The sequence below is a fragment of the Pipistrellus hanaki genome, assembly GCF_964339955.1.
Source record: "Pipistrellus hanaki genome assembly, chromosome: X".
Lineage (NCBI taxonomy): Eukaryota > Metazoa > Chordata > Mammalia > Chiroptera > Vespertilionidae > Pipistrellus > Pipistrellus hanaki.
The window spans coordinates 97628615-97643506 of NC_140524.1; the positions used below are offsets into that span (position 1 = coordinate 97628615).

Consider the following 14892-nt stretch of genomic DNA (forward strand, 5'->3'; position numbering starts at 1 on the left):
ATTTTTTGTTAATCCTCATCTGAGGATATTTTTCCATTGATTTCTAGAGAGAGTGAAAGGGAGTGGGAGAGACAGAGTGATGTGAGAGAAACACATCTATTGGTTGCCTCCTGCACGTACCCCGACGAGGGCTGGGGCAGCTGAAGTGAGGTATGTGCTCTTGACTGGAATCAAACCTGGGACCCTTCCAGTCCGAAGGCCGATGCTCTAACCTCTGGGAAAACTGGCTAGGGGATTATTCCCAGACTTAATGCATAAGTCTTATGCATGTATGCATTTAGTAAAAAATAAAATAAATAAAAAATCACTTGAATTATACAATGAAGAAATTGTGCAACACCTTGACCAGGTGACCAAAATCAACATCACCCTCGAGAGAGACATGGCCATTGCGGGCCTCCAAATGTGATACCTTGAGAAAGACACATTATCTAAGCAGTATTCTGGCCAAAAATGCATAATCTGCATCTAATTATAATCTAATCACAAGGAAGTATCATACAAAACTCAAATGAGAAATGGTCTATTAAATATAAAAAAGGAGGGGTATTCTTCAAAACCACTAATGTCATAAAAGACAAAGAAAGGCTGTGGAAATGCTCCAGATTAAAGGAGACTAAGATATGTGACGAGAAGTGCAATCCTGTACCCTGGACTGGAAGCTATGTTGAGGGGGAAAATATATAAAGGATTTTATTGGATCAATGACAAAATTTGAATGTGAGTATTATATAAATGTTAAATTTCCTAAAGCTGGAAAACTAACAATCTGGGTAGAAGGTATACGGGTATTTTCTGTACTAGTTTTATTGTTGCAACTTTTTTGTATATTGAGATCATTTCCAAATAAAAGTGTTTCTTTTTAAAGAGATTTAAAATAAAGAGATTTAAAAATATATGTTTATTGATTTCAAAGAGAAAGGGAGAGGGAGAGAGAGAGAGAAACATCAATGATGAGAACCATGGATCGGCTGCCACCTACATGCCCCCCACTGAGGATGGAACTAGGAACATGGGCATGTTCCCTGTCCAGGAATTGAACCGTGACCTCCTGGTTCATAGGTCGACACTCAACGACTGAGCCATGCCGTCTGGGCCCAAAAAATAAGTTTTTATAAAAAGTTAATGTATTTGTCTCATGAAAAAAAAGTTTGATAAGGAGGCTGCAAGATAAGCAGTTAAGAACTGAGCTGAGCCGAAACCGGTTTGGCTCAGTGGATAGAGCGTTGGTCTGCGGACTGAAGGGTCCCGGGTTCGATTCCAGTCAGGAGCATGTACCTTGGTTGCGGGCACATCCCCAGTGGGGGGTATGAAAGAAACAGCTGATCGATGTCTTTCTCTCTCATCAATGTTTCTAACTATCCCTCTCTCTTCCTCTCTGTATAAACTGAATAAAATATATTTTTAACAAAAACAAAAACTGAGCTGAAACTGGTTTGGCTCAGTGGATAGAGCGTCAGCCTGTGGACTGAAAGGTCCCAAGTTCGATTCCAGTCAAGGGCATGTACATTGGTTGCAGGCACATCCCCAGTGAGGGGTGTGCAAGAGGCAGCTGATCGATGTTTCTCTCCCATCGATGTTTCTAACTCTCTATCCCTCTCCCTTCCTCTCTGTAAAAAAAATCAATAAATATATTAACCAAAACAAAACTGTCAATCCCTTGTGTTCCTCATCTCCCTAAACAGTGCAGACTTCTGATCACCTCTCTTCATGTTCTGACACACTTTTCATTGAGAAGGTCACCTACTCTTATGGTTTTTCCACAACCTGACTAATAACCTGTATCTGTAGATGGAATCCTTCACGCTTCAAACAGTTATTGGATCCTGTTCAGTTAATATAACAGAACTTTCTGCAATGATGGAGATATTCTAGATCTGCATTGTCCAATATGGAAGCCACTAGTCCCATGTGGGTACTGTGACCAAGGAATGAAATTCCCTGAGACGCTACCTGCATTCCCTTCCCTGATTTCATACCTAGGTCAATTTAATCCCCCCCGTGAATTGCTGTTGAGCTAATTTGCATAGTTTATTTGTCCCAAAGAGCTGCTTCATACTTTTGAGTTTACTAAAGCATAACAATGCCTAAAGGGCATTGGCCACGGGACTAACTGGTTCTGTTTTGAATCTGTAGCACTGCCCAAATGGAATGAATTATTTGACCCGACTTTTGCCAAATTCAATGACATGAGGCCAGTTTTGTGTTTGAACACCATCAAAAGGCAAAAGTAGATATTTTTTAAAAATATATTTTATTGATTTTTTTACAGAGAGGAAAGGAGAGAGAGAGAGAGCTAGAAACGTCGATGAGAGAGAAACATCGACCAGCTGCCTCTTGCACACCCCCTACTGGGGATGTGCCCACAACCAAGGTACATGCCCTTGACCGGAATCGAACCTGGGACCTTTCAGTCCGCAGACCGACGCTCTACCGCTGAGCCAAACCGGTTTCGGCAAAAGTAGATATTTTGAGATTTTGTTAACTGCAAACATTTAATAAGCATTTGTCAGTAAATAAATGTACTGCTCCTCAGAGGCGCCATCACTGGCTGACCTTCCCCACCATCCCAGCCGTGGGGAATGATGCCTTTCTTCCTTTAAATCCTAAAGGTTTGTGGGTTTGTGCCACCCAAAGAATGAAAGCCATTACTTACACATTTCTGTATTCTCAGGGCCTTATCATGGTGTCTGGTAATAAGTGCCCAATAAATTCGGCAGGTAGTAAGTCGTGTACAGCAAACCTATACTATACCTGATTTCTTGGTATGTTGCTCCTCAACAAATTTTTTCTGTTCCTTCTGAAAATCTCCTATAATGGTCTGTTAAAAAATACATAAAGTGTCAAATTACCTTGAAAATGTTATTATTAGGAAAGAACTACATTCAAGATTTGTGAAGTCTATTTGAGATTTTCTTCAAATAAAAATGCTAAAAAAGTGATAGTTCACCCTATCTACAAGAGGGAATTGTCAACATTTTTTAATTTCAAGAATACAATCTCCTTTTATGATAAATTATCTTTTCAAATGCAAAAGTAAAATGAGTTAAAAACTGAACTTTTGTGTTATTCAAAAAAATAAAATAGGTTAAATCTCATTCTAACAAATAGTACATACAAGAAAAGTATCTAAATGACAAGCTAAAGTTTAACTGATGACCTCCTTAATTCAAATAATTACCAACATACATAAAATTCACCACTGTAAAGAAATGAACAAGGTCAACCCATTAGAGTTTTAAAAGGATTGTTACTAATGGGCTAAGACTTTAAAAAATTAACCGGGGGGGGGGGGGGGGGGAATGTTAAAATATGTACACAGATAATAATTTAATAAAAAATTTATAAAAATAAAATAATTATTAAAAATAAATAAATAAATAAAAAATTAACCAAATGATAAAAAGCATAAATATATTCTGAAGTGTAACAGTTGAAAATTAAACTCACAATATGAAAAGTTTAGTATTACCCAAAAAGCATCAACATACCTAGACTACATAAAAACCAAGGTTACTTAAATCAGATCATTCATATCAAAGCTATTTGTTACACAAAAAGAGAAAAATTCCAAGAATCTGAACTATTAATATTTTTATCAGAATATGATATCCTAGCCTGGACGGTGTGGCTCAGTGGTTGAGTACTGACCCATGCACCGAGAGGTCGCTAGTTTGCTACCCAAGTTATTGGCTGGATCCCCAATAGGGGGCATGCAGGAGGCAGCAGGCAATATTTCTCTCCCATCGATGTTCTCTAACTCTAAAATCAACAAAAACATACATATTTTTAAAAAGAATTAATAAAATTCATAAGAAAAAAAGGATATTAGCTAATGAATTTCATAAATTTCTACTATCAAAGATATTTAAATGTACCTTATCGATGATGTCATCTATTTTTCCTTCTTCTACTGATTTCTTTATCGATTGTGCTGTCTCAGCAACTGATTCAGTTATCTTTTTTGTAGCAGCAGTTGCAAAGTTAAATAAATAGCCTATAAAGAATAAAAAGAAGAGTTTATGCTCCATTCTAGTACAATGGTTACTGTATTTATAATTTCTCCCTTAAAGAGTTCTTTCAAGAATCTTAAGCCATAGGGCATGTTCCTTGTTAATTAGAACTTGAAACAAAAAATGCGCAGCACTGCCAGTACTCCACTTTCTTGGTGGACTAGCCATCCCTCCTGGACCTTTAACTCATCTCTTTCAAAGACCCTTAGCAAACTCCCCGGTTCTCCCCCAGCAACTGTTTCAAATTGTCTTGTTACCCACCTGGTGTGGCTCAGCAGTTGAGCATCGACCTATGAACCAGGAACTAAGGGTTCAATTACTGTCAGGGCACATGCTCAGGTTGCAGGTTTGATCCCCAGGAGGGGGCATGCAGGAGGCAGCTGATTAATGATTCTCTTGCAACATTGATGTTTCTAATTCTCCCTCTCCCTTCCTTGATGAAATCAATAAAAAAAAATAAAAAATAAAAACATGTATTTTAGCATAATAATCTTAATTCTCAGATTTTAATAGCTCCATAGGTGAAGTACATGATATATACCGAACACAGAGAAAGCAGTTATTGCCCCCAAGGAATGGCCATTTCTAAACGAACAAAAAACTTACAGACAACCACAGGAGCACAATTATTAGTATCCATTAAACAGAGGCACTCAGAGAAGGGAGGAAGTAGAGAGTGGACTGGATTCTGAAGTCAGTGGGAGAGGGAAGGGAGAGTATGGCAAGAGATTTTCAGGTAAGAAGCTCATAAAGACAAGAAGTGGCTTATTTTGCAAAGAGATAATCTGACACCACGTTAAAGACAGTTTTTATTAACTAGTTAGTAAAATTGAGACTAAAGTAAGGAGTTAACAGGATGTGCTCAGCTAGTGGCTCAGTGGTTGAGTGTTGATCTATGAACCAGTAGGTCACTGTTTGGTTCCCAGTCAGTGCACATGCCCAGATTGCAGGCTTGATCCCCACACTGTGAGGGGTGCAGGAGACAGCAGATCAATGATTCTCTCTCATCATCATCATCATTAATGTTTCTCTCTCTCCCTCCCTCCTCTCTGAAATAAAACACACACACACACACACACACACACACACACACACACCCCTACACTGATAGAGTAAAAACATGTAAATTGACCATACTGCAGTGACACCCACCAGCCAATCAAGAGGGAATATGCAAATTAGTAGGACAAAGATGGCAGCAGCCCTGACCTCTAACCCCCCCAGGCATGGAGTGGCTGAGTGGAGCAGGATGGGGCAGGACACCTGCTACGAGGGGGAGGGTAGGGGGCGGAGGAAGCCAGTGCGGAGCGAAGACTCTAGCCAGAGTCAGCAAGAAGCTTGCAGACTCCGGCCGGAGCCAAGGCAGAAGGCAGTGGCCAGAGCGATGGCCTGGGTCCCAGGTGCCAGAGGAAAAACCAATGCCGGCAGCCAGGTGAAGAAAGGCCTATTGCATGAATCTTCGTGCAACAGGCCTCTAGTATATATATAAAGTTAACAAGAAGTAACAGGAGTACAATGTCCACTTCGGGAACTTAGGCACAAGAGAGGGTCTGAGCCAAGGAAGAAAAGGAAGTAAAACATCTGTGAGTGAGCACACCTCCAAAACCTTATGGAAGATGTGGGAAGAACGGGAACATTGATCGTAGTCATTTTATCTTCATTTTCATTGTCATTTTTAGTCTCACAACCATCCTGGACAGTAGATATAAGCTGTCCAGTTTACAGATAGGGAAGCCAAGGCTCACACAGGAGAAATGATTTGTCCATTATGACAGAGGCAGATCTACCCCACTGACTGCCTAGCCAATAGCCTATCACCTTCCACCTTGCCAAAGAAACCCCAATTTGATGAATGCTCTTAAAACCTGGGGGTGGTTTTGGGGACTCTGGACACAAGCAATCAAGGTCTTCTCATTAAGCCTGTTTGTGGGACTTTCTATCATTTGGAGCTGGATTTTCTGCAATTTGCAAACGATCCTATATACTAAAAGCCTAATATGCAAATTGACCAAATGGCAGAACAGCTGGTCGCTATGAGGTGCACTGACCACCAAGGGGCAGACACTCAATGCAGGAGCTGCCCCCTGGTGGTCAGTACGCTCCCACAGGGGGAGTGCCACTCAGCCAGAAGCCGGGCTCACAGCTGGTGAGCACGGCGGTGGTGGCACCCACCACTGCTGCAGGTGGGCGGTAAAGAGTGAAGGGTCCCAGACTTCGAGAGCCCTGGACTGCGAGAGGGATTTCTGACTGCCAGCAGGTGGACATCCTTAGTGATGCCATGGAGGAGGGAGAGGCTCCTGTCACCACCACTGCACTCACCAGCTATGAGTCCTGCTCAGGGCTTCTGGCTGAGCCATGCTCCCCCTGTGGGAGCGCACTGACCACCAGGGGGCAGCTCCTGCATTGAGCGTCTGCCCCCTGGTGGTCAGTGTGTGTCATAGTAACCAGTCATCCCGCTGTTTGGTCAATTTGCATACTAGCCTTTTATTATATAGTATAGGATGGGATCCAAGCTCTTGACCATTTGTACTGCCCTCCTTGTAGTAAATCTTTGTCATTAGAACTGAATTAGGGATTTTACTTCTTTTCAAAGTAGACATGTATTTTCCTATGTACACACTAACTTTTGGAGTCTTCTTAGCTGCACTTTCCATACAGGAAAAAAGGAGGGTGGCCTAATTAACACAGTTCCACTACAAATACTACTTTTCCAATGAGAAGGTACAAGAACTGGCTTTTCCTTCATGGGCATGACTGGTCTTAGGGAAGGTTTTGAAAAAGCCAACGCTCATCTTTGGCCACCTCCCACTTATTTAAACTGTGTGAATAACTCAGATATTTGATAGTCTCATAGGTACCATTTTTCTTTTTTCTTGTTAATCCTCTTGAGGATAATTTTTCCCATTGATTTTTTTTTTTTTTTTTTGAGAGAGTGGGAGGGAAAGAGACAGAGAGAGAGAGAAACATTGATATGAGACAGATTGGTTGCCTCCCGCACATGTCCCAACCCAGGGCCTGGGATCGAGCCTGTAACCGAGGTACTTGCCCTTGAACAGAATTGAACCCAAGACCGTTCAGTGTGAGGGCCGAAGCTCTAAGCACACTGGCTAGGTACCAATTTCCTTTTCATTTTAAAGAAAGAGTACAGATAAAGCTCTAATTTGGTTGACTTTAACAAAACCACACAACCAATTTGTAAGTTACTTTGGGGCATGGGCCTTCAGGAAGGCAGAGAGAAGTTCTTCAGTTAGTTTCCTTATAAACTGTCCTCCTCTGAAATAGGTGTCATAGGAGGTCCTAAGTTTATCTGGAGGGAGGGACAGGATGGGAAGATCTCTTTTTGGGCAAGAAAATGGAATGTAGGCCTGGGTGTCCACTATTAACCCGTGAGGTGCCTAAATTTATAAATAGGTCATCATGAACTAGAAATATTTAGGGTCCAATCTTTTTCTTTCTTTCTTTTTTTAATATTTGTACTGATTTCAGAGAGGAAGGGAGAGGGAGAGAGAGATGGAAACATCAATGATGAGAATCATCGATTGGCTGCCTCCTGCACGCTCCCCCACCAGGGATCGAGCCCCAACCTGGGCATGTGCTCTGACTGGGAATCAAACCATGATGACCTCCTGGTCCTTAGGTCAACGCTTAACCACTGAGCCACGTCAGCCATATGAGATATTTAATTTCAGTTTTCAAAACAAAGATGGGCCCGGCTGGTGTAGCTCAGTGATTGAGCATCGACCCTTGAACCAGGAGGTCACGGTTCGATTCCTGGTCAGGGCACATGCTGGACTACAGACTCAATCTCTAGTAGTGGTGTGTACAAGAGGCAATGGATCAATGAATCTCTCTCACCAATGTTTCTCTCTCTCGCACCCTCTCCCTTCTTCCCTGAAATCAATAAACATATTTAAAAAATAACACATACAAAAAACATAGATAGGTCTTTTTAAAGATAATATACCTTGCCCTGGCCAGTGTTTCCTAGTGGTTAGAGTGCCAGCCCAGGCATCCAAGGGTCACGGATTCGATGCCTGGTCAAGGGCATGTACCTGGGTTGCAGGTTTGATCCCTAGCCTTGTTGGGGTGCCTGTGGGAGGCAACCTATCAATATGTCTCTCTCACATCATTGTTTCTCTCTCTCCCCTTCCCTTCCTCCCTTCTACTCTCTCTAAAAGAAAAAACAAGGAAAAAAATATCCTCGGGTGAGGATTACAAACAAAACAACAAAACAAAAATAAAGATAATATACCTCTTATCAATATATAGAAATAACAAACATCTGATAATCTCTCTTGGCTTTCTGAAGGTTTGAGTATAAAATAGAACCTCTACATCTTTTTAAAAAAATATATTTTATTGATTTTACACAGAGAGGAATTGAGAAGGATAGAGGAATTTAGAAATGTCGATGAGAGAGATACATCGACCAGCTGTCTCTTGCACACCCCCTACTGGGGATGTGCCTGCAACCAAGGTATGTGCCCTTGACGGGAATCGAACCAGGGACCTTTCAGTCCGCAGGTCAATGCTCTATCCACTGAGCCAAACCGGTTTCGGCAGAACCTCTACATCTTTTTAACAGTTACATAAATATTAGAGCTAAAGGAACTTGCATTTATATGGAAACTTTAAATTCACAATGTGTGTGGACACGGAAAGGGCGGGAATACTACTATCTAACCTTAGCTTCCCCAAAGATCAGGAGAGTCTGGTGAGAAAAGAGATCACAGCATTACACTTCAAAGTAGACATCCATATTGAACACACATTTATTTAAAAAGTATTCAAAAGGAAAAGAAAAAAAAGTATTCAGAGGTCTTTAATACTAAATACAAACATCAAGTTTTTAATAAAGCCCTCACATCGCCCTAACCGGTTTGGCTCAGTGGGTAGAGCGTTGGCCTGCAGACTCAAGAGTCCCAGGGTCGATTCCGGTCAAGGGCATGTACCTTGGTTTTGGGCATATACCCAGTGGGGAGTGTGCAGGAGGCAGCTGATGGATGTTTCTCTCTCATCGATGTTTCTAACTCTCTATCCCTCTCCCTTCCTCTCTGTAAAAAATTAAATATATATATATATTTTTTTAAAAGCCCTCACAAAGTTTTCAGAAGCCACTTTTAAAAATATATATATATTTTTAATTGATTTCAGAGAGGAAGGGAGAGGGAGAAATAGAAATATCAATGAGAGTATCATTGATCAGCTGCTTCCTGTGTGCCCCACCACTGGGGATCCAGTATGCAAACTGAGCATGTGTCCTTGACTGGTTTCAAACCTGGGACCCTTTAGACTGAAGGCTGATGCTCTATCCTCTGAACCAAACCAACTAGCGGCAGAAGCCACTTTTGATACCTTCCTTTAAGATAAATGAAAATGGCCCGGCCAGTGTGGCTCACTGGTTAAGTGCTGACCTATGAACCAGGAGGTCACAATGATTCTCTCTCATCATTGATGTTTCTCTCTCTCTTTCTCCCTTCATCTCTGAAAAAAAAAATAAACATTTTTAAAAAATGAAAATGGGCTGAAACCGGTTTGGCTCAATGGATAGAGCGTCGGCTTGGGGACTGAAGGGACCTGGGTTCGATTCCTGTCAAGGGCATGTACCTTGGTTGCGGGCATATCCCCGGTAGGGGGTGTGCAAGAGGCAGCTGATCGATGACTCTCTCTCATCGATGTTTCTAGCTCTCTATCTCTCTCCCTTCCTCTCTGTACAAAATCAATAAAATATATTAAAAAATAAATAAATAAAATAATAAATAATAAAAATGAAAATGGTTCTCTGTGCTATCAGAAAGCAGGTAAATCCCCATACCCTACTTTTGCTAACTTTCATCTGTGCCAACTGCCTAACATAACCTTTCTGCTCTGGTCAAATTCATCTTCTCACACCTCTCCAATACTCTAAGCTCTTCCTAGTTTTCTACACAGGAAAAATTCACTCCCTCTTAGTGATTCTATACACAGGACTTAGTTTTATAACTCTGTGCATTGTTTGGGCCCTGGGACAGATTATGTACCGTCATGATTTCAGGTTAAGTCTGTTTTCCCTGGCCCTCCCCTTTGAAGTAACATTTTTGAATGTATAGAGCCTTTCTTATTCAAATATGCATTTCTCCACTCTCAGGCTCCTGCCTCCCCTAGTGCTCTTGCCATTTAGATTCTTTTTATTTATTTTATTTTATTATTTTTTAAAATATATTTTATTGATTTTATACAGAGAGGTAGGGAGAGAGATAGAGAGCTAGAAACATTGATGAGAGAGGACCATCAACCAGCTGCCTCCTGCACACCCCCCACTGGGGATGTGCCCACAACCGAGGTATATGCCCTTGATCTGAATCGAACCCGGGACCCTTCAGTCCGCAGGCTGACGCTCCATCCACTGAGCCACACCAGAAAGCTAGATTCTTTTTAAATGCTTGCTAAATTTAATACCTACCTGCCCGTTTGGCTCAGTGGATGGAGCATCAGCCTGCAGACTCAAGGGTCCCAGGTTCGATTCCTGTCAAGGGCATGTACCTTGGTTGCGGGCACATCCCCAGTAGGGGAGGCAGCTGATCCATGTTTCTCTCCCATCGATGTGTCTTCTCTTTCCCTCTCCCTTCCTCTCTGTGGAAAATCAATAAACTGTTTTAAAATAAATTTCATAGCTACCTACCTTTGCTGCAGTTCTCCCCTAGTGCTGTCTGCTTTAGGGTCTTCCTTCTCAAAGACGTTTTCTTTGATTAAGCCCGCTAAAGTCTCTCTAAAATCAGTACTACTGGAGCATGTGTTTATCTTTCAAGCCTACTTTTCCCCTCCTCCCTACTAGACAGTAAACTCGCAGAGAGCACGGGCATTGAAATTAGATCTAGGTCCAAACTCCACTTACTATGACAATAACTGAGGGTGAGAACTCTAGGCTTGTCTCCCAGGTCACCGGGATTTTTAACAGATGAAAAAAGATAAGGTTCATAAAACATCCAGTACTGAAACTGGAACGCCAAGGACAAAACTTGGCAGCCCCTCTCCTGCCTTAAGGGAAAAGGTCCCATTGCACCTAAAAAGGAGACCAGCCTCAGGAGGCCAGTACCTCTTCCTCAATTAACTTCCGAAAACACGTTCTGCCCTGAGGACACAAAGTCACTCTTTCCAACCCACCCAAGCGCCTTGGGTGGTGGCTTAGCTTCGCCTTTCAAGTCCGGCCCGTGGAGTTGGATATCTTTTTTTTTTCTTTTCTTAACTATATTTTATTGATATTTTACAGAGAGGAAGGGAGAGGGATAGAGTTAGAAACATCGATGGGAGAGAAACAGCGATCAGCTGCCTCCTGCACACCCCACAAGAGGGGAGGGGGGGGGGCTGTGGAAGTTGGGGAGCTGGACAAAAAAGATCCCTTGTCCCGCCGAAAGCCCTTTCTGCGGCTCTGCCCCCGATGTCTTCCACTTTGTTCGGGGACATGTGTCACGATGTCACGAGGAACTTGGGGTTCGGGATCTGACTGCCGGATGGAGCCCCGGCTCTGCCCGGGTCCCCACCAAGCTCTCCCAAGGGGATCGATCGACAGACACCCCTTCCTCCCACCCCGACACCTTCCACCCCGACGCGGGCGACTCACCGCCGAGGTCCTTGGCCTGGTGGAGCAGCTCGCTCTCCGCCAGCTCTGCCGGCTCCTCCGCAGCCTCGGAGGGCGGCTTCGGGGGGGCTCCTCCCGCCGGCGGCTCGTCCCCTTCGACCGGGCGGCCGTCCGCCACCGGCTGCTGCAGGCCCAGCCAGCTGCTCAGGCCGCGGAACATCCCGCCGCGGGCCCGGGCCGGCCGCCGGACACCAGGGCTGCGCCCAGCCCCGAGCGCACAAAGCCGTCTCCCGGGGACACGGCCGGAAGTGGGACCCCCGCGGCCCGTCTAGCCGCCCCTCCGCCTCTATGACAGCTCAGACGCCGGCGCGCGTGCGTCACTTCCGGCCGAGGCCCCGCCCCCGGCTCTGCGTGCCGTGAGCTGGCGCGCGCGTGGAAGGCGGACAAAGGGCTTTTCCCACGGCGCTAGCCGCGCCCCCTGGCCCGCCTCTCCGCCTGGCAGGGGCCGACCCAGCCGTGCCACCGGCGGCTTCGGCGCTCTGAGCGCCTGGGGTGGCTTAGCTTCGCCTTTTCAGGTCCGGCTGGGCCGGCCCGTGGAGTTGGATTCTCTCTCTCTCTTTTTTTTAATAATATGTTATTGATTTTTTACAGAGAGGAAGGGAGAGGGATAGAGAGTTAGAAACATCCATCAGTTGCCTCCTGCACACCCCCCCCCTCCCCCCGGAGGATGTGCCCACAACGAAGGTACATGCCCTTGGCTGGAATCAACCCAGGACCCCTCAGTCCACAAGCTTACGCTCTATCCACTGAGCAAAACCGGTTTCAGCGACTTGGATATATTTAGCTTCCTTCTGAGACTGAATCAAAACTAGCCTTTTCACACACACACACACACACACACACACACACCCCAAAAAACAAACAAACAAAAAAAAAAAACCACAACACACACAAAAAAACCTCGCCCAGAGCCTCTAGGTCCAAATACCAATTTACTGGGAATACAGAGGCTGGAGGGAAGTGTTAAAGGATACCACGGGATGCAGGCAACATAGAATCTAGGCTGGGAGAAACCACAGGACAAAAGACATTGTTTATTCGCATAAATTGCAATGAAGGGGAGAAGGGGAAATTATAGATTAAAAGCGATTTAAGCTCTAGCTGGTTTGGCTCAGTGGATAGAGCGTCCGCCTGCGGACTGAAGGGTCTCGGGTTCGATTCCGGTCAAGGGCATGAACCTTGGTTGCGGGCACATTCCCAGTACGGGGTGTGCAGGCGGCAGCTGATTAATATTTCTAACTTTCTATCCTTCTCTCTTCGTGTCTGTGAAAATCAATAAAATATATTTTTTAAAAATAAAAGCGATTTAAGAGACAATGCATGGCAACTTGTGGTTTTTATTTGGATCCTAATTCAAATAACCCCATTGGGCTGGAAAAGTTTGACTTCATAAGAATTGGAAATGTGGTCATTGGATATAGACCATAAAATGGGACTGTTAAATTTAAAAACTTGTCTTTGTGGTAGAATACACAAACTTGACCATCTTAACTTTGAAGTGTACAGTTCAGAAGTGTTAAGTGCATTCACGTTGTTATGCAACTGATCTCCAGAACTCTTCGTATTGCAAAACAAATTCTGTGTCCATTAACTCTCCATTCTCCCCTCCCCCCAGCCCTTGGCAACCAAACTCTTTCTGAGTGAGTTTGATTACTTCAGGAACCTCATATAATAGAATCACACCATATTTGTCTTTCTGTGACTGGCTTATTTCACTAAGCAAATGTCCTCGGGTTCATTCATTTTGTAGAATATGTCAGAATTTCTTTAAAATTCTGCCTTAAGAAAGGCTACCTTTATTATTTTTAAAATATGTTTTGATTGATTTTAGAAAGAGGGAGTGATAGAAACATCCATGAGAAACATCAGCATCTATCAGTTGTCTCCTGCACATCCCCTACTTGGGATCAAGCCAGTAACCCTGGCATGTGCCCTGGCCTGAATGGAACAGGTGCCCTCTTGGGGCATGGGTTGATGCTCAACCACTGAGCCACACTGGCCAGGCAAGAAAGGCTCCTTTAAAAAGGCTGAATAGCCGAAACTGGTTTGGCTCAGTGGACAGAGTGTTGGCCTGAGAACTGAAGGGTCCCGGGTTTGATTCCCATCCCCCAGTAGGGGCTGTGCAAGAGGCAGCTGATCAATGTTTCTAACTCTCTATCCCTTTCTCTTCCTCTCTGCAAAAAATCAATAAAATATATGAAAAAATATTTTTTAAAGTGTCTATTTTTTAAAAAAAAGATTGAATAACATTCCATTGTACATAATACCACATTTTGCTTATCCATTCATCTGTCCATAGACATAGGAATTATTACATTTTAAACTGTGGTGCGTGCGTGTGCGTGTGCGTGTGTGTGTGTGTGTGTGTGTGTGTGTGTGTGTTTTAATGTGTTCTTATCTTTTAGTCATACTGAAATATTTACCAATGAAATGATAAGATGCCAGCCATCCTGCCTCAAATTAGGTGTAGCTCAGCAGTTGAGTGTCGACCCAGGAACCAAGAGGTCACTGGTTCGATTCCCCATCAGGGCACATGCCCAGGCTGTGAGCTCGATTCTCAGTGGAGGGTGTGCAGGAGGCAGCCAATCAATGATTCTCTCTCATCATTGATGTTTCTATCTCTCTCTCCCTCTCCCTTCCTCTCTGAAATCAATAAAAATATATTTAAAAATAAATAAATACAGGATGGGGGAAATGAGTAGGGATGTACATGAAGCAAACCTGGCCACAGGTTGATAACAGTTGAAGTTGGTGGTTATACTATTGTCTGTTTTTTCTATATACAGCATTTTACTTTTCCCATAATAACATGCAAGCAAACGAATAAAAAAAACTGCCCAGCCGAAACCGGTTTGGCTCAGCAGTGGAGCGTCGGTCTGTGGGCTCAAAGGTCCCAGGTTCGATTCCGGTCAAGGGCATGTACCTTGGTTGTGGGTGCATCCCTGGTGAGGGTGTGTGCAGGAGGCAGCTGATAGATGTTTCTATCCCTCTCCCTTCCTCTCTGTAAAAAAATCAATAAAATATATTAAAACAAACAAACAAAAACTACCCAAGCAAACAACTACTCCTTGAGAACAGGGATTTCATGAACGTATTTCGCAAGCACAGACTCAAGCAATCTGTTGGCAAAGTTCACTCATTATTCCTCTTCCTTCCAGCACTTTCAGAAGAGTAGCTTAGTTCCAGGAAATACATGGGGGATGGATCACAATTCTGATTTTTCCTGTTCTCCAGTTTTGCAGCCTGAGGTATATTTACAAT

General features: G+C 43.6%; 1 protein-coding gene across 1 annotated transcript in view; it reads right to left on the reverse strand.

The window, feature by feature from the left end:
- Window positions 1-11938, reverse strand: part of SYAP1 (synapse associated protein 1) — a 26712-nt gene extending 14774 nt beyond the window's left edge. The window contains exons 1-3 of the mRNA XM_084869872.1: window positions 11614-11938; window positions 3879-3997; window positions 2755-2821 (exon numbers count right to left, since the gene is read on the reverse strand). Coding sequence (XP_084725998.1) covers window positions 2755-2821; window positions 3879-3997; window positions 11614-11791 — 364 coding nt within the window. The 5' untranslated portion in view covers window positions 11792-11938. The remainder of the gene's footprint in view (window positions 1-2754; window positions 2822-3878; window positions 3998-11613) is intronic.
- Between the last annotated feature and the right edge of the window lie 2954 nt (window positions 11939-14892).